Below are 26513 nucleotides of genomic sequence, written 5' to 3'. Positions count from 1 at the left end.
AATACAAAGAGTCTTCAAGATGAGCAAATAGAGCACTTTGTGGTGTTTCCATCTGTTGAATTTGCCAAGCTTTTAAGTGTCCTAAAAATATATATTTATATATATATATATGCTGTTCGATAAGCATGTGACTTCAAGGGCTTGAATAGTTTTGTTTAAAAATGTTATGAATATTTTGATCCACAAAACTTTTTCATGTCAACGTGCAATTTCTCAATTGTTATTGCGTCAGAATGACAAGAATGTGTGAATAAAATTGCTTGAAAGATGATGAAAAGTTCAATGTTTTCAATGTGTATATTTTGCGTGCTGGAAATTTTTGCTACTGAGTCTTATGTTAGTTGTAATGCTTGTATATTACAACACTTTTGTGTATGGAGTTTTCAATGTCCAAACATTTTTCTGGGGCTGGAAAGGGGAAACGGCAATCTACTATGACTGAAAAGATCCAACAGTTCTAAATCTACATTCAAGAATCAGAAACTACTACCGGGTACATTAAACAGACAAGAAAATACCACAACAATTTTTGGACATATTCATAATGTTTTATTTTTGCCCACTGATGGAAGGGCTAACAAGTAGTGCGCTGGCTGACGGTGACATTTGTAGACATCATCCCTCAAGATAGTCCTCAGGTAACACTTCAAACATGGACCCTCAGTTAGGCAGGTTACTGCAAGTAAACGAAACAACATGGATAAGTGCACAGTGTGGATAATGGTATATCATCTCAGTTGGCAAGTAAATACTGGCAATGCAAAATAAAGAACGACGCTAAAAATAATCAAGAAAAGAAACAAGAAAGAAACAAGTCATGTAAAGATGCTAGATTCTTATGTTGCAATTATTGTGTAGGTTGCCAACACCTAAATGCCTAAAATCTATTAATAGTATAATGCAGAAAACATGCATATACACTGTACAAAAGGCAAAACATCAGCTATCATACAAGTGATTGCCATCTGAACACATCTATAACAATCAGGGTTGCTGTCTGGTGCACACATCTCAAACATAAACCGGCCACTCTTCATGCACGTCTCACCTTCAGGGTACCTCATATAGACAATATCTCAACGCCCCTGTGTATGTGTGAAGTGGAAGAGAATCGGGGAGAACAGCAACCAGGGAGGGAATAGGCAAGTGGAGATAAAAGATGATACCCAAAGAAATGTTATAACAATCAACCATCAAAGAAAAGAGCAACATATACATAACAGGAGGAAAGAATATGACACACTTAAATCACACAAAAAGTTGAAGAAGGTAACAATGCTAGAATTGTAGTTGTACAGTCTGCAGAACTCAATGAGAAGCAAACTAAACCCCAAATGAAAACTCAAGTCATGTTTTTGATGGCATATTGATGAAATGTTGACCATAACTGGCTTCAACCCTCAAACTGAAGTTAACAAGCCAGCAAGCCCCCACACATACTTTTTTGTAGGGCATATACCCCAACAACAGGAAGCAGGGGTTATGCCTCTGTAAGGGTCTTACAAATAATCACAATCATAAAACAGTACATTAATACATGTACTTCGTTGTGTCATATCTGTGAGTGTAAGTAGGAGTACTTATTTACAGAACTTATATATATCTTTATCTATTGTCAAACTCCATGCAAACTTGTCATGCAACAAATATTCTGATCATGAAATTACTTTTGGTACTCAAAACTTCCAAAAAACAATGAACCAATTCTATTCAAAACATGCATCTCACTGACTGAGCAACTATGTTAAGAGTTTGGAAGAATGGGAAGGTACACAAAACCCTTTCCACATCTGATTCTCCCCTCACTACATGTATATCTAGGACATCACGTTAGCAACACCAGATATTGAAGAAGAGGGGCTTGAGTTAAGGTAAAGTCATGCAGGTGAGAAACATCCATGCCCACCTGAGCTTCAGGCTAACAAGGTGCATGAAACAAGACAAGGTCAGACAGGACAAGGTCAGAGGTTAAAGGTTAGTCTACTGATCATCAGTGTTTGGAGAGATGTTTGTGATTTTATCACTCGAGATGAAAAACTTCGGAAAGTACAGAAACATTACACACATTTGTACTTCATTATTACACTTTGAAACAGATTTCTGGAGTGGAATGCCATAATTTTATTTTGAATATAAGCTGGAATAATTACAATGCAGTAAATGTTTTCAGTTATGTTGCTTTGTCTCCAAACACTGATCATACAAAAACAGGTTAGTCACCAACAAGTACAGTAGATAGTTACAGATATACAACTTCTATTTGACACTATGTCTGTGCATTTCTACAGGAATGTAAATTGGGTTATCTAATAGCTAGTAAGACAGGACATCAGTGAAGATCTTTCCAGTAATCACGAAGGACAGAGGACAACATGTTAGATCAGAGGCAAAAATGAAGGTACTTTTAGATCTAACACACACCAACATATGAATGTCACTGGTAATAAACAACAGGTATCTTTCTAGCCAGTTTGTTAAAAAAAAACACCTCTAAAAATTTGCTGCACCACAGCTGCGTCTATTTCTGGTTGTTTGTCGGCATATTGTTTCAAGTTATATAATATGAGTTGAAATAATATCGCAGAGTAGCAGACACAAACACATCTGATCTCTGCTTAGTCATGACATACCTTCTTGCCAGCAGATACTTTAGTCTTCTTTACTCCCCGAACCTTCTTCTGTCGGTTCTTCCTCTCCTTACGTTGTTTTCGGGAGGGCTTCTTCTTTTCATACAAACCATGCTATAACAGGGAAAACACATTTTATTCATCAGCCTGTGTGGTGAAAAAAGGCTGCTAGGTATTCTTTAAGTCTTAAGTTAACATTCCTACTTGACAGTCCTACTACATGTCAGTATCAACATTACATATACATGTACATCATGTAATTACAAGCCAGTTTTGTTAAATTAAGAACTGACAATAATGATATAGGGCACAAGATCGGTGATATCAGGCAGGATTTGAACACAGTACCACTTGGTTTGGAGTTGAACACTCTACTGTTATGCCACATGACCCCACTTAATCTAAGACTGTGAACTTTTGATAACGTGAACATAACGTGAATTACAATGTAAGGTATTCTGAGACAGTATTTCCATCATGTATCCTACTTATCTCAAAATCACAATTAAGAACACCTACCCTGGCCAGCCTGTAGTTGGGTTCCATCTTCTTCGCGAAGTCCAGGGTGTCGTAGATCAGACCGAAGCCGGTTGTCTTGCCGCCGCCAAACTGGGTGCGGAACCCGAAGACAAAGACGACGTCGGGCGTGGTCTTGTACATCTTGGCGAGCTTCTCGCGGATTTCTGTCTTGGGAATGGTGGCGCGCCCGGGATGCAGAACATCCACAACCTAAACACAAACAAACAAACATGCAAGAGCACAAACGTCAATACACATTTTTTCATATTCAAGCTCAAAAAGGACATTTTCCAAGTAGTCATTTGAAGAATTTTCTTTCCTGTAACATTACCTCTATACGATATGGCCTGTGAGTGATAGACAATAATTTGCATATATATATATGCCTACCAGTAGCTGATGTAATACTAGTAAACAAAAACAGTGATTGCTTGTATTCCTGTCCTTTTATTAAAAAGACATTTCTCAAAACTACATTACACAAATGCGCCGATGTGCCCCCGGTACATACCATCTGCTTCCGCTGCATGAGGCGGTTGGTGAGGAACTTCCTCGTTCTTACAGTCACGGCACCATCAGTCTGTCACAGGGATCAGTGATGAGTTAGTCATATGTAAGATTTAACCATATATTAGATACATGTACCAACCATACTTTGATTATTTTCAGTCTGGGAATAAACACTCGACTGCAACAGTGAACACTTAACAGTAGTAAACTATTCTGGTTAATTAAGTATTTCTTGCAAGTTTTGATATTACATATCGATCTCTACCAATGGACAGGAATGTCGGAAGGCTGTTATACATGGAGAATTTGAACATGTACATGTAGGAGCAAAGAGCGAATTTGAACATGTACATGTAGGAGCAAAGAGCTTGTGGCTGTACAAGTTGAGTACCCCCCTCCCCATATTTTGTGGTATACTTTTTACATCATAACCACTCGTTTTTCTCCCATGTCTTCGTATTCAAAAATGCATGAATGTGGGTCAAAATAAGACACACTTACAAACCACATCAACAAAGAATCTGACACCAATAAACTGCCGTAGCTGCGCGGCAGGACTACTTTTATAAATTTTCTTTCGCCGTTCTGACATGCCTGCACGTAAATATACCTCTCACCGGTCCAAAGATGTGCGCATTTCGAAGCGATTCATAGGACTATAAGTTGCCTAAATTGACAAAATGTTGATTTCAAACAATGTATCGATATGTTAGATATAAGAATGTGCAAGATAGATAAAAAGATGACACTGTTGTGACTGAGATACTTCAGGATTTTGTTGGGATTTCTCACTCACCATTTTGCCTGATTTCGGACCACAGGGAAAGAGAACGAAATCGAGGTCGGGAAGTCACGATAAACCTCGCGCGAACCGGCGAGATTTCGAGTTGCTTTCTTCAAAACGCATAGAAAAAGAATGAATATGTGGCAAATTCCATGGAAAACATTAAATATTGCAGAATTTGAAGAAAATTATGATAGATTATTTATTTTATGTTTATTGTTTTCTTATTCAGATCATTATTTATTTGGTATTTACTCGAGCAATAACATTTTCTCTATCTGATGCGGTGCTTGACCCCATGTCACAAGGTTCACGAAATTTGCTACATTTCTAATCACGAGATTTTGGCCTCAAATTGTACAACTGCTTGGCATATATTTCTCCCAAGTTTCCTCGTATATGTACAAGTAGGTCCATATTAGATTTGTGTATACAAACAAGCCGCTTTTGTTTCCTAAACTTGTTAAAACAAGCCTCGGCAAGATCGTCAGCTGCCCCCCTCCCCCATTTTTTTTTCTTTGAAAATTTTCATCACAAAGAGGAGCCAACATTTTTCGAGCCGACACACTGACGTGTTCCGACATGCCGTTTGACCATGCTTGACGATGAGCGCCGGGAAATGCCGCCGGGACTCTGAGACGGGAGAACCGGCCAAAAAGCGGTTGAGACAAACGAGCATTCTGGACAGCTTTTCGTTCCAGAGGAAAGTCAGCAAGCGTGCGGAAGAGGCCCAGAATCAAGGTCTGCCGATGTTTTCTATTTTTAAGGCCATCGTTTATTGTTTTGCCTGTGAATAACATTGAGAATTTAAAGAATAAGAATATTATAATAAGAAATACTGAAATCTGAAGCTGTATCATTCAAACTAAGCTTAAATCCGATGGATGTCTTTGGGGGTGATTTAAATTTTAATTTAGCTAGGTAGCCAACATCATTATGATTCTGCTACACTGGTGATTTGAAGTGAATTACCAACTCTGGACTGTAGAATTTGACCATCACAAATGAAACAAATGAATGAATGTCCCCCTGTGTCACATCAGCGCAACTTTAACACGAGTGGCATTTGGCCAAATATAGGACCTCCATGATTTTAACGTCCTATCTGACGGACAGCCCAAACCAATGCTAGGTACTCATTTCCACATGAGTGAAGTGAGGAAAGTCATGTAGAAAGTCGTGTAAAGTAAGTGTTGGGAGATCGAACCCAGGACCTCTTGATTCTGAGGTGAATGCTCTGACCATTAGCGCCACTAAAATCATTGATGATCTCATTTCCAGTTGAGGAAGCTATCCTAATTGATCTAGCCAATGACAAAGAAGAAGAGATGTCAGACAACAGAGGTGAGGAGATGTCCCAACAGATGAGGGAGAGGGCAGCCGGTGCTGCTGAGAGAAGAAGGTTAGTCTCTGTTTTGCAAGACTTGTAGACTCTCATAATTTCTGTAATATCTGTATAGCCGGTATAATCACCCTTCTGCGTAAAACACCAGCTTCACATGCACTGGCATGGTGGCAGCAAGCTTATGTAGACATTTGTGCCCCAATATCTTTTATAACTTGTTGTTTCATATTGTTTCAAACACAGGAGTGCAAAGTCACCTTGGTCTACTCCTCCTCATGATGAGTCACCTGATCACCAGCCAGCCAATCAGGGCTCTGCAAGCCATCATCACAGGCACCACCATAAGTCACATGACTCTCCCTCTAGTCATCCGAGCTCCTCCCGACATGGCAGACACAAACCCAGCTCCGCGGGTGTGGTCAGAAGCAAGTACGTCGATGAAGACAAGCCAAGCACAAGTAGAGAGACTGCGTCTACATCTCACCATGGAAGGAAAGACCAGAAGCACAGAAGTAGGAGGAGTAGATCTGACAGTAGTCCAGAATACGGGGGTCCAGACTCACCCCTGGTTATTCCAGACTCTCCCATGGTGATTCCAGAGTCGCCTGTCCTAAGTGATCCGCCGGCAGACTCCCCTGTCTCACACTCTAACCAGAGCGATACTCTTCTGTATGAAGACTCAGAGCCAGTGTTTTCTACGTAAGTCTCACTTATATGCAACTGAATACTGCACGCAATTCCAGATCTGACCATCAGTCTCTTAACCCAACACTAGAAATTGATTTTTGCTGTATCACTCTCACTCACTCACTCACTCACTCACTCACTCACTCACTCACTCACTCACTCACTCACTCACTCACTCACTCACTCACTCACACACTCACTCACTCACTCACTCACTCACTCACTCACTCATTGTCTCATCCTTTCAACGAAGTAGACATGGTAAATAAAAAAGAATGGTTGATATTAGTTTACTGTACAAGAGGAATTGTCCTAACTATTATTGAATGAAATATATATGTGCATGTATTTTCTTCTGCAGCCCAGAAGTGTTATCCCAGAGAGACCCTTCCCAGCCCAGCTGGTTTGGGACAGCGATATCTGCCCTGAACCGGACCCCGGCCTGTAGCAGTCCCCTCCCCACCCTCAGACCTGACACTCACCATACTGTACTGTTCAGGGTAAGGCAAACACAGACCCACAGCTTTGAATTCAAGCTGTTGTTCTGACCAAGCTTTATAGAATGTTCACTGTAAAAAGGCATAGGAAAAAAATGTTGTGTTTCCAGTTTCCCATTTTCCTAAGTGGAATATGCCGGTAAGAGTGAAAGAGAAGGCATATTTAAAACAAAAAGTGTCACTGTGAGATAATTGGGATAAACATATAATAGTGATACAGTATTTGGAAAAGACAACATTTTTATCTTAGTAAAATTTTTACTGGCCTAAATGAGATTGACTTGTATTATCCCAGCCCCACCTACGGCCAGGTGATCCCCCACGACCCTTCCCAGACAAATACAGAGACGTATGGGACGACGCCCATGTGCGTATGCCCTGCTCAGATGACAACTTATACCCTGTACAAGACCAGGTGGGAATACAGTCTTGTTCTCTCAAATGTCAAAACAGATTGTTTTTGTTCATTTCACCTATAGTGAGTGAGGACCTCTGTATCATTGCCAAAAAGTTACTCAAGCAGCATGATGTGATTTTGGAAACAGTCAGACATTTTATGTAGCATCCTCTACCTTACGTCAGTGACACTGGAAAGTTGTCAGAAAAGCAGGTTTATAAGTACGAACTATTGATTGATATGTTTTTTGGCGTATCATATTACCTGGATGTCTAACCTTCACCGACATGCTTTATATTATTGTTTAGAAAGAATCCAGAATCAATCTATGTATGCAGTCTTACCACTGAGTGGCTGTAATGTTTTATACAGAACTGCAACAGTACAAATCTGAATCATGTGAATTCAAGAAGTGTTACATGGTCTAATTCCAGTCAATCAGCAAGAAAGAAAAATTGTCAAAAACTTAACTCTTAACTCTGCAGTGTATATACATGTGTAAGCAGAATTGACTTGAGAGTTGATATCAGTACTCCTACAACTAAGTCTGTAGTTCACAGAATCGTAGCAGTTTGTGACATTTTGCTCCCTACAATCAGGACGGCAGTAAGACGGTAAAGAGTCGGTGGGAGGTGGTGCAGTCAGCTCTGCTGGGCAATATACAGAACTCCCTGGACCTGGAGGTATGTTCTTTTAATAATAATATTTGATATTCAAATGCTGTTCAATTATGTACATATTGATTAGGTAAATATATATATAATTTTGATATTGGTGCAACTGTGCAACAAGGTATGAAACTACCTTTATCTGATGTTGCTGTGCCTTTTTGCAGGAGGCAATCTTGACATACAACTCCAGATATGCCAATAGATGGGACTTCAGAGGACTACACTCATTCTTTACAGAGGTATGTGATCATAGGTCTTAAGGTTTGGTAAGGCCACACCAATTTAATTTCTTGGTTAACGGATTTTTCTAGGAAAAAAAATGGAGCGGGCGGGCGAAAATAAATAAAAAAATAAAAACAGGCCTAGGCATCCTATTATGGCCCAAAATGGTACGATAGGAGCTATGAAGTCAACACACCAGGCTGGTTCAAAATTTAAACAATGAATTTTGAACTTTTTATGATACCACTGCATTGAAAGATGGAATGACTGTAACAAGTAGTAAGAAAAGGACTGTTTTCAACTGTCCAGGGAAAAATATGACCATTTTGCAGTTGATTCTGAATTTTTATTTTTATTTGCAAATCAGAAAAAAATGAAGCGGCGAATCCGTTAACCAAGAAATTAAATTGATGTGGCCTAAGGAGTAATAACACCATGTATGACTTTATTGATTTTTGAAAGCATTTCTAACAAGTTCAATGACTTCTGTTATGGTACAGAGTGGTCTTTTTCACTCTTCTGTTTGCTGTAACACAAGCATGTTATTTGCTTGAAAGTGCACATTAAAGCATGCTATAATGAAGCCAAGGATAAATACCAGTAAGAAGATCTTAAACATCACCAAGTCTTGTTATCTTCATGTGTTTGAACAGTATTTAGATGATGATGAAGCTCGGAGTTTCTTCAAAGTGACCCTGCCTGCTATGGTGAAGTTAGCTCTTAGACTACCTGAGATTGTAACGCAGGTGAGAAAACATTCTCTTTTCATATATTACAGTACAATTGAATTATACCAGGCCTAGAGTGCTGTCATCATCTCTTGAGATGAAGGGATGCCTACTACAACTAATAATACGCGTAAAGGTGTACTAGAATTGTACAATGGTACAAAAGTTGTGTAGATTATTTGCTTCTAAGCAATAACACATTCTCATGGGTGATGACACAACGTAGCACGTAGTTCCTAACCTTTTAAAGTGTAGAGCATAGTTGTCTCTAGCTCTTAGACCTTTTATTAACTCTCCTGTTTCTTTGTGATTACAGAGCCCCCCACTACTGAAGAAGCAGATGAGACACAGCATCACCCTGTCCCAGCTGCAGGTGGCCTCTCTTTTATCCAATGCCTTCTTCTGCACCTTTCCACGAAGAAACGCCTACCAGAGGAACTCAGAATACTCCTCCTTTCCTAGCATCAACTTTAATGAGTGAGTACTGCAGAAAGAAGTTCTACTACATGTTTTAAGTTAAAACTTTTGTTTCAACCAGTCACTCAGACTGACCCAGTGATGCTTGTCACGTTGCTTGTCTGAAGTGTGACGTGTACACTAGGTCAAAGGTATCTGGTAAACGATGTCGGCCCTCGTCGCGGTTGATATCTTTGAACCAGTGTTGATGTCACACTTCACAGAAGCCCCATGACCAGTCTCGTTAAGTCAGTTTACTGAAGAAGGCCAGAGTGACTGGTTCGAAAACTCTATGTGAGAACAACTCTGTGTTGGAACAAAACTTTCAACTCTAAACATGTAACTACCAACACAGATGAACTTTCATGACCAGTTTCCTCTATATTTTACAATCTTTCCACACACTAGTAGTTTATGATGTCATACAGGCTATCTTTTTGAAGCTGAAATATTGTCCTTTCTGTCCACTTTATACAAAATGTGAGTAGCAAACATATACATTGCTTTTGTTGTTCAGTCTGTTTAAAGGAGGGAAACATGGGGTGGATAGAAGACGTGCAGAGAAGCTCAAGACACTTCTGCACTACTTCAAGAGAGTCACCACAAGAAGTAAGTGAGTGTGTGTGTGTGTGTGCGTGTGCGAGCAGCACAAGACAGAGGAAGATGGAAAGCAATGATGGCCCGCCTCAGCAGTAGCTGATATGCGGTGGAGCGGTAGGTAGGTAGGTACAGGTGTGCGTGTGTAATTGTAGTGTTGTATGTTTGGATAATACGCCTGTTAAGCTGTCTAACTTGGGCAGGGTAAAACTGTACAAACAAAATGCATCTTATATATGTGATGTCGTTGTATACGTTTTCTCTTTCAGGTACATGCATATGAAAGAGACTGAGTTATGTTTAAAGTTGAATCTGTAATATCAGAAAGTTTCTGTCTTGTGTATTGTAGTATTTTTGTATTGGCACCTGGAAAACTTTGCCTCCTGTGTTCTCCCAGTGCCCTGTGGAACGTTGACCTTCCGTCGACAGTCCTTCCCCAAAATGCCGGTGTGGACGACCTGTAAGGACAGGCTGACCAGGCTCCATGTCTCAGCTGAAGGAACTATAGAGGAGGATGGTACAGGGATGTTACAGGTTGGTATTTTTTGCCTTAGGCCTAGAAAAAAGTTGTGTTTTTACCCAACCAACCCTAACAAACCCCCCAACTGTAGCCTTTTTTCGGGGGGGGGGCACTGACAAGAGTCAGCCTTTACATTGTATGTCAGCTTTCCACCACAAACCACCACAGACCTGCTCTATTTTTCTATCAAAAAATAAATTCTTGTTAGTTTCAATGTATAAGGACTTAAGGTATTTACTTTAGAGTGAAATGTTTCTATAGTATCTTTTTTTATAAAGATCTTTCTAAGACATAGTGAGGTAGACTTTATTTTACTGTACCACCTGAAATAAATGCCCTTAAAGTTAATTTAATTTTTGAAATTTTATGATTTTTTTTCTAATTTTAAGTGACCAGTGTGACATGTGTTACAGGTTGACTTTGCTAATAAAGTCATAGGAGGAGGTGTACTAGGATTTGGATTAGTGCAGGAAGAGATTAGGTTCCTAATCTGCCCAGAGATGATCCTATCCAGGCTTTTCACTGAAACACTAGAGGCAGACGAATGCTTGGTCATCATCGGTGAGTATCTGTTTCTGTCAATGATAGCAGTTGGAGCTATCTTTCCAGGACACTGTCAAATGTTACTATAAGTCTTACACCAATTTGTTGACCATGTTTGGTCTTGATCACAAATGAAGCGTGGCAGGGCCAGAATACCTGACAAAGACAAAAGAGATGCTCAAAAAGACAAATAAAATTTTCATCAAGTAATTGTTACTTACCATAATAGAAAATTTTTTCCTCCAAGTACTGTATCACAAACCAGATCAGCTCACTAGAAAGGTAATCATTTACCAGTGACAGAAGCTATGTACAGTATATACAGGCTCAATTTGTCAGGAAATACAGTACCTGCACTTCTTTTGACAAGCACAGAAAACAGCTCTTTTTATTTGTTTGTTTCGCATAACCAGTAAACTGCCTTTTCAGGTGTAACACACCAGTTTTTTTACATGTAAGTACAAGCTGCATAAGACTGGACTGTAAGGTTTGAACCACTCACACCGGGAAGGACCCTTACTTTTTAGTCTTGCATTTGTTCAAGACATTTATTTGAAATACAAAATGTAAAATCATTAAACCCTGCGCTTGTTGTTTGCAGGTGCAGAGCAGTACAGCTGTTACGAGGGGTATTCAGACACCTACAAATGGGCAGGTGACTATCAGGACCAGACAACCAGGTGCAACTTCTAACTTTATTGTCTATTTATGTTTAGTTCGCAGAAGGAAAACATATTGTTTTTGCTCTGTTTCTTCTGTCTCTTCTTCTCCAAACAAGTAAGGTCAATGACCTGAACCAGACATCTGTCACCATGGTAACTAGTGTTGGGTTACATCATGTTGCAGTTTTATATCAGGAGGGATTTAGACTCATGTCACCATGTTTATGATTGTGTTTAATTAAGAATTAACAGAGCAGACCATGTGCAAAGGTAAACATTATGCTTTGCAAATGTTACATTTCTAGTAGTTTCTAGTTGTTCACATTATGAAATAATTCCAAATTTAGCAGTTATGATGCTTAATATGCGACTGTCAAACTACATATAGTAAAAGGATTTGTCTGTGAATGCTCTCAGATGGAAGCACAAAAGGTGAAGTTTTGTTTTTCTGGTGAATTTCAGGGACACATGGGGCAGAAGGTGTACAGAGGTAGTGGCCATCGATGCTCTGAAGTACAGGACATATACAGAACAGTGTACTCCTGGTATGGTCAAGAGAGAGCTGGATAAGGTCAGGAACATTATCTCTGTAAAAATGTCATTCTTTTAGAAGTAGTATATGTTGGTTGCTGCAGATTTTCTTTCCATACAATATCCTAAGCAGTATTTGTCTATCCTATTGGAACAATGCTATTTTGTTCTTTTTACTCCGTGAAGGAGGTCAGGACCTCCGGACGGAGTGTTGTGATCGGCTGATTTTTCATGTTCGCAGTCAAAACACTGGGTTCTCTTTGTGTAATCGGTACGCAATTTTATACGCCGTCTGCGGGCATGCCCGTGTTGATGCACGAATGTGTATTTTTGCCGTTGCTGCTTTCGCGGTCAATGTAATATCGCAGACGCACCCCTACAATTACGAGGCGAATTGGAATGGTCCAGAAAAACGCGTTGTTTGGAATAGCAGTGGGGTTCAAAAAAGTTCATGCAGATACGGGGTGGTTTTTATAAGTGGTTCCAGATGTTTTTGCCCATGGTTAAGAGATGCCAAGTTTTTTGGAAGATGTTCGCAGCCAAAACGCATTCTTCCGTACGTCGCATTTCTGTGTAATTTCGCATGTGGTGTTGCATTATGTCCGGGATGATGCACGTCTTTTTATTTTTACCGTAGCTGTTTTGATATTGGAGTAAATGCTTATTTTCGAAACATCCCCATTTCTTTGAAATGGTTTCGTCCGTTTATGCAACTGTTACTGCGCTAATGACGACCAGTCGCGCTGTCCTGATACACCGCGAATGTGCGAGTGTTCCCTGTAGACAGTCCCGGGAGTCATTTTTTTGCACATTCCAGGAGCCAAACCAAAATACGTTCATGAACCGAGTCCAAAAAACCGAAACGTGAAAATCGGATGATCGGACCTGATGTACATTTCTCTTTCTATAGATTGTACACACAATACACACATCTTTAGATAATCTGGCCATGGCAGGTTAAAAAAAAAGTAACCCTGAATCATACTAGATTAGCGTAAATGCATGTTAATGCGTTCAAAACAAGAAAAAAATTGTTTCCGGGTATTAATCTCTTGAATCACGGCGCTGAATATTGACGCAAAAATATTTCGGGCATCGCGCGCCCTTCCCGCGTCACGTGTAGGCATCTCGCATCTCTGATTGGTTGTTGCGTCTTAAGATGACTGAGCCGACGCGCGTTTAAACAATTTTTCTTTGTTCAATTTATCACACTTCACAGAGAATTGTCGCCAATGGCTACTTCTTTTTGTTGCAATATATAATACTTCACGGAGAATTGTCACCTATGGCTTCTTGTTAAATTTAGGATTTCTTGTGTTTTTTTTCTTGATGATGTCAAATTGTTCTTCCTTTTGTTGCAGGCATTTTGCGGTTTCTACAGGCCAGACGTGTTGCCTAGCAACCTGTCAGCTATAGCAACAGGCAACTGGGGGTGTGGTGCTTTTGGAGGTGACCCTAGAATAAAGGGTTAGTGAAGCTGGTGTAATACTAATAATCTTATTAACAGGAATATCATATCTCCTTAGGTTCTAGAATAGTTCATGTATGACTTCAACTTTTTCACTGTCATCATTAAATGGCACAACATTCTTGTCCACATTAGAATAGATAGTGAAAAAGGACAGCATGCGCAAATTGCACATGTACAAGGAAGATTAATCTTAAATTTGGTGCAGTTGTGCCAATTTGAATCATCTCTAGAGCTTTTTTGTCCTGGTTGCCTTCAATGTTTACTTGTAGTAACTTCTTACCTTCGAGTTCTTTAACCTTATTCTGTGTTACTGTAGGTCTAATCCAGATGATGGCATCAGCAGTAGCCAAGAGAGACCTGGCATACTTCACCTTCGGGGATGCACAGCTGGCAGAAGACCTGTATAAGATGCACGAATTTGCAGAAGCAAACAGTCTTACAGTTGGTAATGGTCCTCCTTCATATTATCGTGTTTCTATTTTGGGCCCTGCAACACAATAGTTATGTCAGCCCCTAATGTTGTGGCTTGTGGAGCTTATAAACGAAAACAATAGCAAACTAGAAAGGTAACATTTAAAAAGCAAATGCATCATGTTTACCTTCACATGGCCCACATGGCTCAACAAACTGTTTATTCTTACTCAAACACACATATACCTGGTACATGTATGGTGACCATGCAGCCCCTCTTGAACTCAGTTCTGCATGGCACCAGCAACATTATGTAACCCTACACCAGTTACCATGGTGATAGACGTCTGGTCCTGGTCATTGACCTTATTTGTTTTGAACGGAAGAAGAAGAAGAGGAAGAAACTGAGCAAAAACAATATGTTTTCCTTCGGTAAACATGACTAACATGGTTTATCTATTGTGTTTCTAGGTGATCTGTGGAATGTGATCCAGTCCTACAACAGAACCAGTGCCAAAACCTCCAGGAGACCAGCCGTGGAACTGTTCAGCTACGTGTACCAGATGTACACAGACTTCCAGGACTCTACTGATGAGGAGGGGGCAGGCCAGGACTGGGAGCAGGGGGCAGAGGGCAAAGGGCATGGGTCACAGATCAAGGGTTGGGGGTCAGACGAGGAAGAGGCAGGGGCAGATGGGATAACTGATAGGAAAGAGTCTGTAGATTATAAAGCCATGACACCATAACGGTGTCATATAATCATGATGTAATTATAGTTCCATACTATAATGATTAAAATGAGGATTCGTAAGGTGTACATGTATATTTTGACTTTAAATGCAGTGACTGTAAAAAATGACGATCCCTTTATCTAAGCACACAGTTTATACATTTAATTTCTCCCACAATTTAGTTTGAAATTGATAAAAGCATTGTGGCATTCATATCTTACAAAGAACATGATGATATTCTTTGCTAAGCCACTTTTTTTCTTCTCAGCAGTTATGAACTGACTGTGCATAAGGTTAACTTTTATTGACCTATTATGTACTTTGTAAAAGGAACTATATTGTAAATTTACTATAAATTAACAAAGTTTCTTTTTTTTTCTAGAGAAAAAACAGCAGAAGGATTTATTTAATTTACTTTAAAACTTTAATTGACCAAAAGTATTATGTATTTTCTTTATATCAACCCAGATTCAAGATGTATTATTATAATAATATGTTATAGTTTTGGAACATTTGAATTATCAAAATTTACCCCTTGGTATTATCAATTCTATGAAAGTAAGTCTCATACAGAGGCCAAAGTTTTAAGGTATGAAACCATTTACCAGTATGTTTTTGTGAATTTAAAGCAGTTAAAACTTGCTTTTGAGGGTAATTATGCCTGCTGTATGTCTAGTGAATTACATAGTCCGTTAAACAACCTTGAAGTTGACCTTCCACTATCATGAAGGCACATTTGTTAACAATCCCACGAGTATTACAAATAAGATCATGTCTAAAAAGAAGAAACTTCACAATAAAACCTTGTCATCAGTCTTGGCTATTCGTCATTGTTTGGTCCTTTTTTAACATTAAAGGAAACCATTTTGACGATAGAACAATTTTTACATTCATAAAGAGGTTATATTTTTTGCCGTGGTTGTGGTTGTGGTTTAGCAGCAAAGCTGGAGAAGCTTCTTATACTAAGTAGCTTATGATATTTAACACTAATAACAGGTGTCAACAAGATCAAGAAGAAATCATATTATTGTGCCCTGGCTTTCTATATTATACTGACGTGAAACCGCTGCTCTGGCTTTGGTATTTTGTGTACTGAACATAACATGACTTGGGAATAAGTGGTATTGGCATGGTTTAGGCCCTCTATCAGATTTTACTTGGTAGTACAGGCTTATTTTCGTAGGAATCATAACCTGGGACTGTTTGTTAGTATAAAACTGTGGGTCGTTGGAAAACCGTAATATTTTATCGGCAGGAAGAAAGTCAGAAAAACTGATGACCGGTCCAGAAAAATTCACGACGTTTCACCCAACATCTGCTTGGAGATTACCGTGTGAACCATGGGAACGAGAGTGGCGGGGCGGGCGCCATGACGATTTTCGACGCCAGCGGATATTTTGGATCGTTAGTCTTGCAGAAGTGTGAGCTTATTTCCCTCCTAGCTGAGCTGAAACACAGCCTAAGTTCTCGGATGTGTCTGTGATAGAGTTGAGTTTTCGTCAAGTAAGTATGGGCTGCGTAAACCGATCGGGGGTCGATATTATGATGGTGTTGTTAAAGTTGTAAACTTGTAGCTAGACAAAGGGGGAGGGGGGCGGTTGCGACTTGGTTCTGAGATCATTTCTAACAATATTGTTCAAGGAAATCTGATGAGATAAACTTGCGAGTAAAATATTTCACCAAACTACGCTATATACAGCTTGCTACAAAAAGTATCCCGTGAAACCATACTAATACATATTCGTATATGCTTTACGATGCTGACAGTTTACTAAAACATCCAGGTAAACAAAATACTTGAGAGATAAATAAATCAAACTCTACTACTAGATAAAATACAGTGATACCTTCTGGACATTTCAAGTGATATCAATCACTCTTCTTGAAGTTCAATGCCAACCTATCCCAATATCCCCCCAATAGTTATGATATGTTGTAAAGCTGTCAGAACAGTTAACTTGTGTAAACGCGTTTGTTGTTTAGAATGTTGCATATCAATATCTTTGTCCAATTATCTTTATCAATGTCTTTAACTTTTGTTATGTGTTTTTACAGTTGTCAGGGACTCCAGGAAGTATGGTGTGAATTATGCTCAGTTAACGACACTATAAAATGGTGATCTGAATGAAACTAACAAACAAACATACAAACAAATGTTTTGTCACCTGGTAAAATCATGTGATTGTTGTCTAACTAATTGCTGTGATTCTCCCCACCACCTGAACATTTAGTGGTTGAAGAATAAGATTTGTCGACAACAAACCAGAAGCCCAGAACAATGCCTCTTGGGGTGGACAAATCAGACTTTCTGGAGGAGAAGGTGAAGAGAAGTGAGCAGACTATTCGGGTGAGTTTAAGATGATATTGTCTTTATACCATGTTGTCTTGAACTCAAACTCAAAGCTACAAATTCCTGCATTTAAGTACTATAACATTAGTAGTTGTAACACATTTTAAAAATGATTTTTCATTCAACAAGTAAAAAGTATAAGTTTATATTATACGGGCTAATAAGTAGATGTAACAGACCTCAGTACTACTAGCTTTGTTAATTGGATGTAACATTACATTGTACAATAGTTAAGATGTCTTCAACTTCATACTTGTTAAGCCCACATAACCCCACCAGAGGCAAAGTTGGAGGGGGGGGGGAGGAATGCTACGATAGGTAGGCCTCCACTCTGACTTGGTCAACTGTGCATGCATATGGGAGCCACAGTCAAATGTTACAGTTACTGTAGATGTAGTGATAACTGTGAGTTTAACTTGCCTTTCTGCAGCAGAGAGATGAGCGAATTGCAGCCCTGGAAACAGAGAATGCCATGCTGTATCTCAAGTTGGCACAGGTGGGTACAGTCAGACTCAGAGTACTACTCATTTTTGCACCAAAATTTGAAATCAGCTTCCTTCCCAATGATTGGATAAGTTCTCATTTTTCAGTTTCCACCATTGATTATTATTTTTTTTGCTGTCTCAGTGCCAGGGAAGTGCTCAACACGAGAGACAGAAGAGCACACGACTGCTGCAGATGATCAAACTGGACCATGACTACAAGGAAAGGGTTTCACAGGAGCTGATAGACCTGTCCAAACAAGTCAAGGTTAGCAATAGTAAAGGAGCGTTCTGTAACATTTTTTACCAACAATTGAAACATTCAAATTGAAAAAAAATCTGTATTCTGTAACATTTTACACTAAAAAATGAAATATTTGAATTGAAAAATAATTGTGTGATCGTCATTCCCTTCCAGCTTTCAACATATTTGTTGTAAATTGTACATGTACAGTTATCTCACATTCCTGGCATTTATGGTTTAAATGCTGACATTTACATTTTAGCATTATGGTTAATGCCCACACGTGCCAAACTCAGTTAGTTTGTGGTACCACCACAATATGATATATGCATTTAGTATCTTATATGCTCCCAAACAGCAGGAAGTGAAGATTGTTTGAAGTTGACTGAATGCTGATTGTGAAAAGATGGAATCAGCCCATAATAAGTAAACTTCTCTGTGCAGGTTCTGAAGCAGGACTTGGCTACCATGAAGGCAGCCATGAGACAGATGCCTCCAGAGATGGCCCTCATGTTGGAGGGGTTCAAGAGACAGACTCTCAAAGTACAGAGGATGTTCCTGTCTGAAAACCGAGGACTGGAAGGTATGTAATTTAACACTCTCTATAGTCTACATTTCTGACAGAAAAAAAAATACAAAACTCCGAAAGCATTTAAGAGCACGTCGGTAGAACACACTGCGCCTGCACAAAACCCGAATTTTTCTCAGTTTTGGTTGGATATTTGGTCAACGTTGCATCAGAATTTTGCCTGTTGCAGACGGTATCTTGTCCAACACAACATTTGGAAACTACAGACAGGATGTTAACCTAAATATAGACGCAAATACGACCTTACATGTATATGAGACGTTCTGTTGAAGTGCTACGCATAATACATTACGGGTTTCGCGCAGGTGCAGTACGTTCTGCCAACGTGCTGCATGTACTTTAAGTACTACTTCTTTATACTACTTATTTATGCTGTTTCCCACTCCAGGCTTGCAGAAGAGAATTCAGGAGCTGGAAGTCTCCCTTGCGACTGCGAACGAGCGGCACGCACGCGAGAAGAAGCGGAGACAAATGCTACACAACACGCTGGTGGAACTGCGCGGGAACATCCGCGTACACTGTCGTGTGCGCCCGCTCATGCCTTTTGACACTGGCAGTGACGAAACAAGTACCCTTGGAAGGTACTAAAAAAAACTAAGGACTTCAAGCTTGGCCTATAATTATAGTATAAAAGATATGCCTTTAATCCAATAATAGTCATGGTCGCTAGGTTTGGTTTGATGTTTACTCTGTAAATTATTGTGATGGCCTTGAAGATAATCTTAGTGCTGTCTGATTGCAATGTAATACAGTGTATTTTGTTTATGTTTGTTTGTTTGTTTTTGTTTTCAGACAAGGAACACTGTCAGAACAAGTTGTACATGTTGTTGATGACGTAAGTGGCACATCCTTATTCCTTATACTCTTATAGATAACATAAAAACATGCCCAAACTTCTACAGGTGTGAAAGATTCAAATTAAGATTCTGCCATAGAACTGCTATGGGAGATGCTTCATCATCATTTATAATGGAAGCTTGGTCTGCTGATCAATTAACAAAAACAGGCAAATAAGATCATCCATAAAACAGTATTTTGTATCTGTTGTTCTATTGCCTTCCTACATTGAATATTCTCCCTCTCTCTCTCTCTGTCAATCTCAAAATAGTATTACTGATGTAAAACTGGTTTTGTTTGTAACATTTTCTATTGTCAGATCTCTTTTTTTGTTCTTCTGTTTTTACAGGAAACTGTAGTTGTAAAAGCCAGCAGTAGACCAGGACAGGGCACCAAGGCTTTTGAATATGAAAGGTAAGACCCTTTCTTGTGAAAGATGTTTTTCCCAAGGTCCAATGTATAAGGAGCAAAATTATTGACTCGAACCAGATACAAATTACAGTATTACAGTATTTGCAGTCATATAACATTATACAGTACACAAGTACATATATACGTCTAGCTCAGCTAGGTTCAATGAAGCACAATCAAAGTTTAATCAAATTGTGTGGGGTTTTGTAGCATAGAAACTAATATAATGAGCCTGTCACATCCTTCTAACAGATTTTATTCTGCATAGCATGAAGACTTTTGTTAGTAACTGTTAGCTCTGGTTTGTTGTATGTAGAGTGTACGCCCCTCTGGAGTGTCAGGATGCAGTGTTTGAGGAGGTTCAACCTCTCTTAACATCGCTTTTAGATGGGTAAGTACATGTACTTGTAAGTGCTGAATTTTTCTATTGGTAACACAGACAAACATTACTGTACATTTAGAATCCTTGTGTTCATGTATACAATTCAATACATTTTTGTACAGGAAATGGTACTTACACTACATGTTATATTTAGCTAGAAGTTACTCTTCAACATTTTATCAGCGTATAGTTAACATTGATTCTTATTATATTTACAAGCACTAGCTCAAGCATCATATAAAGAAAACAAAAATGATTTAAAGTTAAACATACATGTAGTGGTATACAAAAAGTTATGAACTGTAAGCTATATCTTGAAACAATTCTGGATGTTTGTGTTGTACATGTAGGTACAACGTGTGTATCATGGCCTATGGACAGACAGGGAGTGGGAAGACCCACACCATGTTGGGCCCTCCCCAGTCTAAGGACTACGGCTATCACAACGAGGAACAGCACAACCCACAAGAAGGGGTCATCCCTAAAGCTACAAGAGAACTATTCAGGTCAGCATTGACACAGGTTTTCTACTTTATTCTATTATTAGTATGTTGTGCTTTCTTGTAGTATACTAGTATACTAGTTAGTCCAATTATTTGACCGTTGGGACACCACAGATGATCTGACAAGAACCAGTTTTCTCTGCCCTCAATCTTGGTTCTCTGTTCCTCTTACTGTTTCACTTAGTGCACATGTTACGCTGGTCCATTTTCTGATATTGTCCTCCCATCTTTACTGTTGCTTACCCCTCTTTTTCTGATGCCTACCCCTTCCATCCTCCCTCAGTCCCTGGACTGTTTCTTGCATGATGGTTTTGGCTAGTCCTGATGACTGTGACACGTGGCCATACCACTTCAGTTCCCATTTCTTTACAATAATGATTTATTTATATATCAAGTACTGTGGTTGGGAGGTGTTCATATGGAAACTACGTTTGTTGTTGCCTACATGAATTTTATGCCTGTGTTGCCTCACGGTGCTTTCTGTGCACCTAAATTTTTCACATTAGGTGCACCAGCTATTCCAAGAAATGAACTTTTATGTGTGTTTTTCCCACAGACTGCTTGCAGAGAAGCCCCCTGATACACACACTGTTGAGGTGTCTGTGGTTGAAATCTACAACAACGACATCAGGGACCTGTTAGGAGGGGACGACAGGAAACACGACGTACTGACAGCTGGTGATGGTTCGTTAGACGTGCCCTCCCTCACATACAGGTAGGACCAGTATCAGTAATTGGGGAGTAGACTTTGCAACCTACATACTATAGTACTACATACAGCTAAATTGTCTCTATAATTGGTCCTTTCAGTGCTTGGTTCACTGTACATTGTTAAAATAGTCCTTAGTTTACAAACTACATGTATAATCATTACAATAATTATTAGACAGATGTTTTCTCGGGTGGGTATGACATAAATAAAAATACAACACAGTGTATTCAGCATCTCCCTCAGTCCCAGTCTGGCTGCTGGTTAGATTGCCCTTTGGGTGATCCGACCCGTGGTCGGGCTGGTACTTCAGATGATACGGAATACGCTCTGTTATTGCTGTGTATCTAAAACCACGTTTAGGTCCAGGTCCGGATTCAAGTCCAGAGGTTTAGGTTCAGGTCCGGACTAGTTCCAGACGTTCACGTTTTTTGTACTTGAACCTAAAAATTTTTACTAGTCCAGAACTAGATTCAGCGAACAAGTACACAGTACTAACTGTTTTATACTGTTTTATACTGTACATAACTGTTGTACGTGGTGTTGTGTTTAGGACTGTGGAGGGAGTACAGCAGGTTATGGAGCTGGTACAGTACGGGATGAAACACCGCGCTGAAGACGCCACGCTCATCCACTCCCACTCCAGCCGCTCACACCTCATTGTGACGCTGACGGTCACCGTCAACAGTGGCGTTGTCACGCCAACATCACCCATCACTGATTACAACGTGTTCGCTGGTGAGCATGCTTATTATGTTTACCTTCACAGAAGAAAAACATATTGCTCAGTTTCCTCTTCTTTAAACACATAAGGTCAATGACCTAGACCAGACGTCCGTCACCATGGTAACTGGTGCCATTACAACGTGTTCGCTGGTGAGCGTGCTAATATTATGTGCACCTTCGCAGAAGAAAAACATATTGTTTTTGCTCAGTTTCCTCTTCTCCAAACACATAAGGTCAATGACCTAGACCAGACATCTGTTACCATGGTAACTGGTGCCCTATTCAACTCTGTTGTTTTTAAAGGGGGCCATCATCATCATCATCAGGTTGGGGTTTCCTGGTCTTGAACTGTCTGGAGTCCCTCCAATCTGTCAAGTCAATGGAAAAAATTGAAATTCTTTGAAGTACATGCACAAAGAAAATAGCAGACTTTTGAATTAGCAGACTTTAACATAAGTAACACAAGTAGCACATTGTTTTACTTTACCAAAAGTAATGCAAGCTAACTTGTATAATATCTAACATAATGTCTTGTGTAACATATTCATTCAGTTGCTGAACGATACACAAGTTCTGTAACATACTGGTTGTTGTACTGGCCGAACAGGCTTTTTGTACTTTTGATATTGTATTTTCTATGTATATGTAGTGTTTGTATTGAAATCTCAATTGATAGTTTTCTAAAGATTTTAAATTGTAAAAAAGTCTTCAATTCAGCCATTTAGGCTGCCACTGACTTTAAACATGTATGTCTATGTATTTGTTTATGTGAATAATAAACCAGTCATCATTCCCTGTAGTTCCCCAGTCTGCTCCACCGAAGAGTGAACGTGGCAGAAGGACCCTTCCTGTGCCGTCCTCCCCCTCCCCCATCCCACACCACATGCACAGCAAGACCAGGTCACGCTCACCCTCCCCGGCCAGACCTCCCACACCCATCAACTGTTTCAAGACCAAACTACAACTGGTGGACCTGGCTGGGAGCGAGTGTGTGGGTAGGTAACATGTGACGTTGTTGGTGCCACTGTAACTGTATTTGTGTCCTATCTGCATTTTAGAGAAGCAGATTTGTTACTGGATATCAAAGTTGAATATTGGAAGGTAACTGCCATTTCAGCACCAAGGACAGGTCACATTCACAACCACTTGTAACAAGACTCAATGGGATACAAGAGTTTTGTTTTACACAATCAAACTGTTTACCTTGCTTACGTTTCAGTGTCTGTCAGACACTTTCCCCAGAGCTTCTGACTGGGACATGTGTCATCATTGGTGCCACTGTAACTGTATTTGTGTTCAATCAACTTTGATATTCATTAACTTTTGTAACATGTAGATTGAACACAAATACACTGTAACTGTATTTGTGTCCAATCTAAATGTTACAAAAGTTACTGAATATCAAAGTTGAATTTTGGAAGGTAACCACCATTTCAGCACCAAGGACAGGTCACATTCACAACCACTTGTAACAAGAGTAAATGGGATACAAGTGTTTTCTTTTATACAACCAAACTGTTGCATACATTTCAGTGTCTGTCAGACACCTTCCTCAGAGCTTCTGACTGGAGTTCTGCTTCTTGCCGCTATATATAGCCGATGTAGGTGGTGCTTTTGCAACGAGAACAAGTTTGGTTGTGTAAAAGAAAAGCCCTATATCCTATACTCTACCAATCTGATGAAACTATTTTAGGATGTATTTGTGTCCTATCTGCATGTTAGAAAAGCAGATCTATTAGTATTACTGAATAGCAAAGTTCTTTATTCACAACCACTTGTAACAAGACTCGATGTTTTGATGACTGCCTTTCATCGTCATCACTGTTGATGTGAATAAAGAACTTTGCTATTCAGTAATACAATCATTCACCAACCTCACGAAAGTTTCAGCTGCGTCGCGTGCGCCACTTATGAAATTCAAATACTGGATTGCACGTTGGAATACAGAATACTGTTATCATGTTGTATTTTATCTGTAGATGTATATTCAGAAAATTCAGATCAAACTCCACTTGTGCAGCAGCACGTACCACATGCCTAACTCTGAAAGTTCTAATGTATGTTTCAGGAATGTCCGGGGTGACAGGGGCAGCCCTCAGGGAAACATCCTACATCAACAAGAGGTGGGTTTAGATTTAACACATAGTATAAGTTGATTCATCTATAGTCTTCTATGTAAGGTAATTCTTTTGTACCCACGTGTCTGTCTGTATGTCTAGTTATAGACCTTATGAAAGTCGCTGTACTTTTGTTGACCGTGTCAATAAAATTCTGTTTCTTGTCGAGTGCTGCCTGGATATTTCTTCAGTAGTCACCATATGCAAAATAGCCAGTAGTGTTTCATGTGTTCATGAGAGGTGTGTGTGTTTTTTCCTCTGCCCAGTCTATCGGCCCTTGCTGATGTCCTTGGAGCCTTAGCGGAGCACCGTGCCCACGTGCCTTACCGCAACGCCAGACTGACTCACATGCTGCAGGACTCTATTGGTGAGTGAAGTCACAGCTTGCTACGTTCTATGAATGTAGGTTCAACTTAGTACTTGAAGGTAAGGGTCCCATAGCCTTTTTGAGACTGTGGGAACAGTGATGAGTTGTTAAAGTGACTCAGACTGTATCTGGGACACGGTATTGGAAGGCAGAGCCCATCCCTCTCCTTCCACTGCCTTTTACATTCAATTTGTACCTCCCCAACCAAACAATCAAACTCCAGAGGAAGGATCACTAACCAGTGGACTACGCATGCTACGTACATATGAATATAACCATTGATTACAAATATGAATATCTATCTAATATCTTCTTCTGATAATGAAAGTCTATCATAAAAGTTCATCTGTTTGGGAAGTTACATGTTTGGAGTTAAGACTTAAGATCCAACACAAAAAAAGTTCTCTCACCTAGAGCTTTCGACCAGTCACTCTGGTCTTCCTCAGTAGACTGACCCAGTGAGACTTGTCATGTGGCTTCTTTGAAGTGTGACGTCAACACTGGGTCAAAGGTATCTGAGGAAGACCAGAGTGACTGGTGGAAAGCTCTAGGTGAGAGAACGTTTTGTGTTGCATCTAAAGATTCAACTCTAAACAAGGCTGTTCCCTGTTGACCTGTGTACCCAGGTGGAGATGCAAAGCTGCTGGTGATGTGCTGTGTGTCTCCAGCCCAGCGTTACCTATCCGAGAGCCTGCAGTGCCTGGGCTTTGGACAGAGGGCGCGCCAGGTCCAGCGCGGACCAATCAAGAGGAAGTTCATTGCTGCAGGTGGGACATTATGATGGAAACCATGATTTTTTGTTTGTTTTGCATAACCTATAAACCGCCTTTATGCTTAGAACACCAGTTTTGTACATGTACATGTTAGTACAAGGTGTGTAAGACCAGACTGTAAGGTTTGAATCACTCACATTGGGAAGGTCCCCTACTCTTTTCAATAAGTGTGGTGGGTTCTTTTATGTGCATGAAGTGTGGCAAAATATTGGCGGAAAAGTGTTGTCCTGTATCTAGTATGTTCAGAAATGTTCTTGACTTTTGGTTTTCTCTCATTTTTCCAGGTCCAGCCATAGACACTGGTAGAAGTTCCCCACGCCCTACATCAGCCCTGTCCAGGAAAGGGCTACAGACTATCTAACCTCACGGACCCAAAATGGACTATTGAGAAGTTGGGATTCAAACAACAACCTTCTCAACCACGATCTCTGTTGTACAGGGTAGAGCTGTGTACCTAATATCTGTACACAATTTTTTACTAGCTAAAGGTAGTGTAATCCTGGGAAAATCCCTGGACTTCTATATTTGTACCTGCGTTTGCACATAACTTTTATATTTATTACATATTTCAATTCTTTCAAGGTAATGGGTGTTTTTTCATAGATTTTTTATACTTTTGTATTTTGAAAATTTTGTAGACAGAATTTTAATCCTGGAAGTGTAAGGATCTTAACAGGAGTACATGTATTTTTACATCAAAATGCATACTTGACTGAGAATTTATGGTTGTAAATAATTAGTTATGTGTTTTAGACGTAGTTTGTGTGCACTGACTTTGAACTGAATCAAGCTTTGCTGCCTCGAAATTGCATTGGATGCCTTTAATCCTGACGTGACGTACATGTACTAATACGGTCCTGTTTATCACAAACGCAAGCTACAATTTAAGGCTAGACTTGACATTACATACTGATGTTTATTTACACCACATTCGGGTCATATCATCGACCCTAGTCAGTTACTATATATTAACCATACTACATGTATTTTGAGGGCAAACACAGTGACAGTTTCTAACAACCAATCTAAAGTAGTGTAAATTACAATAGTGCAAACAGCATCTCTGTGACAAAATTCACAAAAATACAATCTCTGGACATCAATTTACTTGCTT

The 26513-nt window shown here is 39.7% G+C and overlaps 3 protein-coding genes across 5 annotated transcripts; 2 read left to right on the top strand and 1 right to left on the bottom strand.

Moving 5' to 3' along the window:
* Positions 1-526: 526 nt before the first annotated feature.
* Positions 527-4554, bottom strand: LOC109466835 (40S ribosomal protein S24-like). 3 transcript variants are annotated; one of them, XM_019764681.1, is made up of 6 exons: positions 4453-4554; positions 3658-3726; positions 3147-3356; positions 2631-2741; positions 1049-1085; positions 527-676 (listed from the first exon to the last, which is right to left on the bottom strand). In XM_019764681.1, the coding sequence occupies exons 1-5, from the start codon at positions 4453-4455 to the stop codon at positions 1077-1079; spliced, it is 402 nt and encodes a 133-aa protein (XP_019620240.1). In that variant the 5' UTR covers positions 4456-4554; the 3' UTR covers positions 527-676; positions 1049-1076. The 3 variants fall into 3 exon arrangements, with proteins under 3 accessions (XP_019620240.1, XP_019620241.1, XP_019620239.1); XM_019764682.1 differs by lacking the exon at positions 1049-1085; XM_019764680.1 differs by lacking the exons at positions 527-676; positions 1049-1085 and having other exon boundaries at positions 2616-2741.
* Positions 4555-5722: 1168 nt separating this feature from the next.
* LOC109466845 (poly(ADP-ribose) glycohydrolase-like) lies at positions 5723-15582 on the top strand. Its single transcript, XM_019764703.1, has 15 exons — positions 5723-5842; positions 6029-6214; positions 6364-6484; positions 6834-6972; positions 8202-8276; positions 8913-9005; positions 9304-9464; positions 9961-10052; positions 10438-10574; positions 10974-11121; positions 11705-11783; positions 12228-12336; positions 13658-13763; positions 14084-14212; positions 14650-15582. Exons 2-15 carry the CDS (start codon positions 6061-6063, stop codon positions 14922-14924), a joined length of 1818 nt encoding a protein of 605 aa, XP_019620262.1. The 5' UTR covers positions 5723-5842; positions 6029-6060; the 3' UTR covers positions 14925-15582.
* Positions 15583-17161: 1579 nt separating this feature from the next.
* LOC109466832 (kinesin-like protein KIF25) lies at positions 17162-26500 on the top strand. Its single transcript, XM_019764676.1, has 16 exons — positions 17162-17256; positions 17690-17755; positions 17887-18009; positions 18430-18568; positions 18963-19155; positions 19367-19409; positions 19761-19825; positions 20139-20213; positions 20555-20710; positions 21264-21422; positions 21970-22154; positions 22943-23137; positions 24211-24265; positions 24526-24626; positions 25253-25393; positions 25684-26500. The coding sequence occupies exons 1-16, from the start codon at positions 17188-17190 to the stop codon at positions 25758-25760; spliced, it is 1842 nt and encodes a 613-aa protein (XP_019620235.1). The 5' UTR covers positions 17162-17187; the 3' UTR covers positions 25761-26500.
* The last annotated feature ends 13 nt before the right edge of the window (positions 26501-26513 follow it).

This window comes from Branchiostoma belcheri, unplaced genomic scaffold, assembly GCF_001625305.1.
Source record: "Branchiostoma belcheri isolate BF01 breed outbred unplaced genomic scaffold, Haploidv18h27 scaffold17, whole genome shotgun sequence".
Classification (NCBI taxonomy): Eukaryota; Metazoa; Chordata; class Leptocardii; order Amphioxiformes; family Branchiostomatidae; genus Branchiostoma; species Branchiostoma belcheri.
This window is presented reverse-complemented; position numbering and strand designations above follow the sequence as displayed.

Bases quoted from the DNA above. Each gene is read 5' to 3' on its own strand.
- LOC109466832 (XM_019764676.1), top strand. From the start codon at position 17,188: ATGCCTCTTGGGGTGGACAAATCAGACTTTCTGGAGGAGAAGGTGAAG. The intron at 17,756-17,886 runs GTGGGTACAGTC...TTGCTGTCTCAG, and splicing joins TGTATCTCAAGTTGGCACAG to TGCCAGGGAAGTGCTCAACA. The intron at 19,156-19,366 runs GTACTAAAAAAA...TTTTGTTTTCAG, and splicing joins GAAACAAGTACCCTTGGAAG to ACAAGGAACACTGTCAGAAC.
- LOC109466845 (XM_019764703.1), top strand. From the start codon at position 6,061: ATGATGAGTCACCTGATCACCAGCCAGCCAATCAGGGCTCTGCAAGCC. The intron at 8,277-8,912 runs GTATGTGATCAT...GTGTTTGAACAG, and splicing joins TACACTCATTCTTTACAGAG to TATTTAGATGATGATGAAGC. The intron at 13,764-14,083 runs GTTAGTGAAGCT...GTGTTACTGTAG, and splicing joins AGGTGACCCTAGAATAAAGG to GTCTAATCCAGATGATGGCA.
- LOC109466835 (XM_019764680.1), bottom strand. The intron at 3,357-3,657 runs GTATGTACCGGG...GTTTGTGTTTAG, and splicing joins TCATGCAGCGGAAGCAGATG to GTTGTGGATGTTCTGCATCC. The intron at 2,742-3,146 runs GTAGGTGTTCTT...TCCCTGTTATAG, and splicing joins CCAACTACAGGCTGGCCAGG to CATGGTTTGTATGAAAAGAA.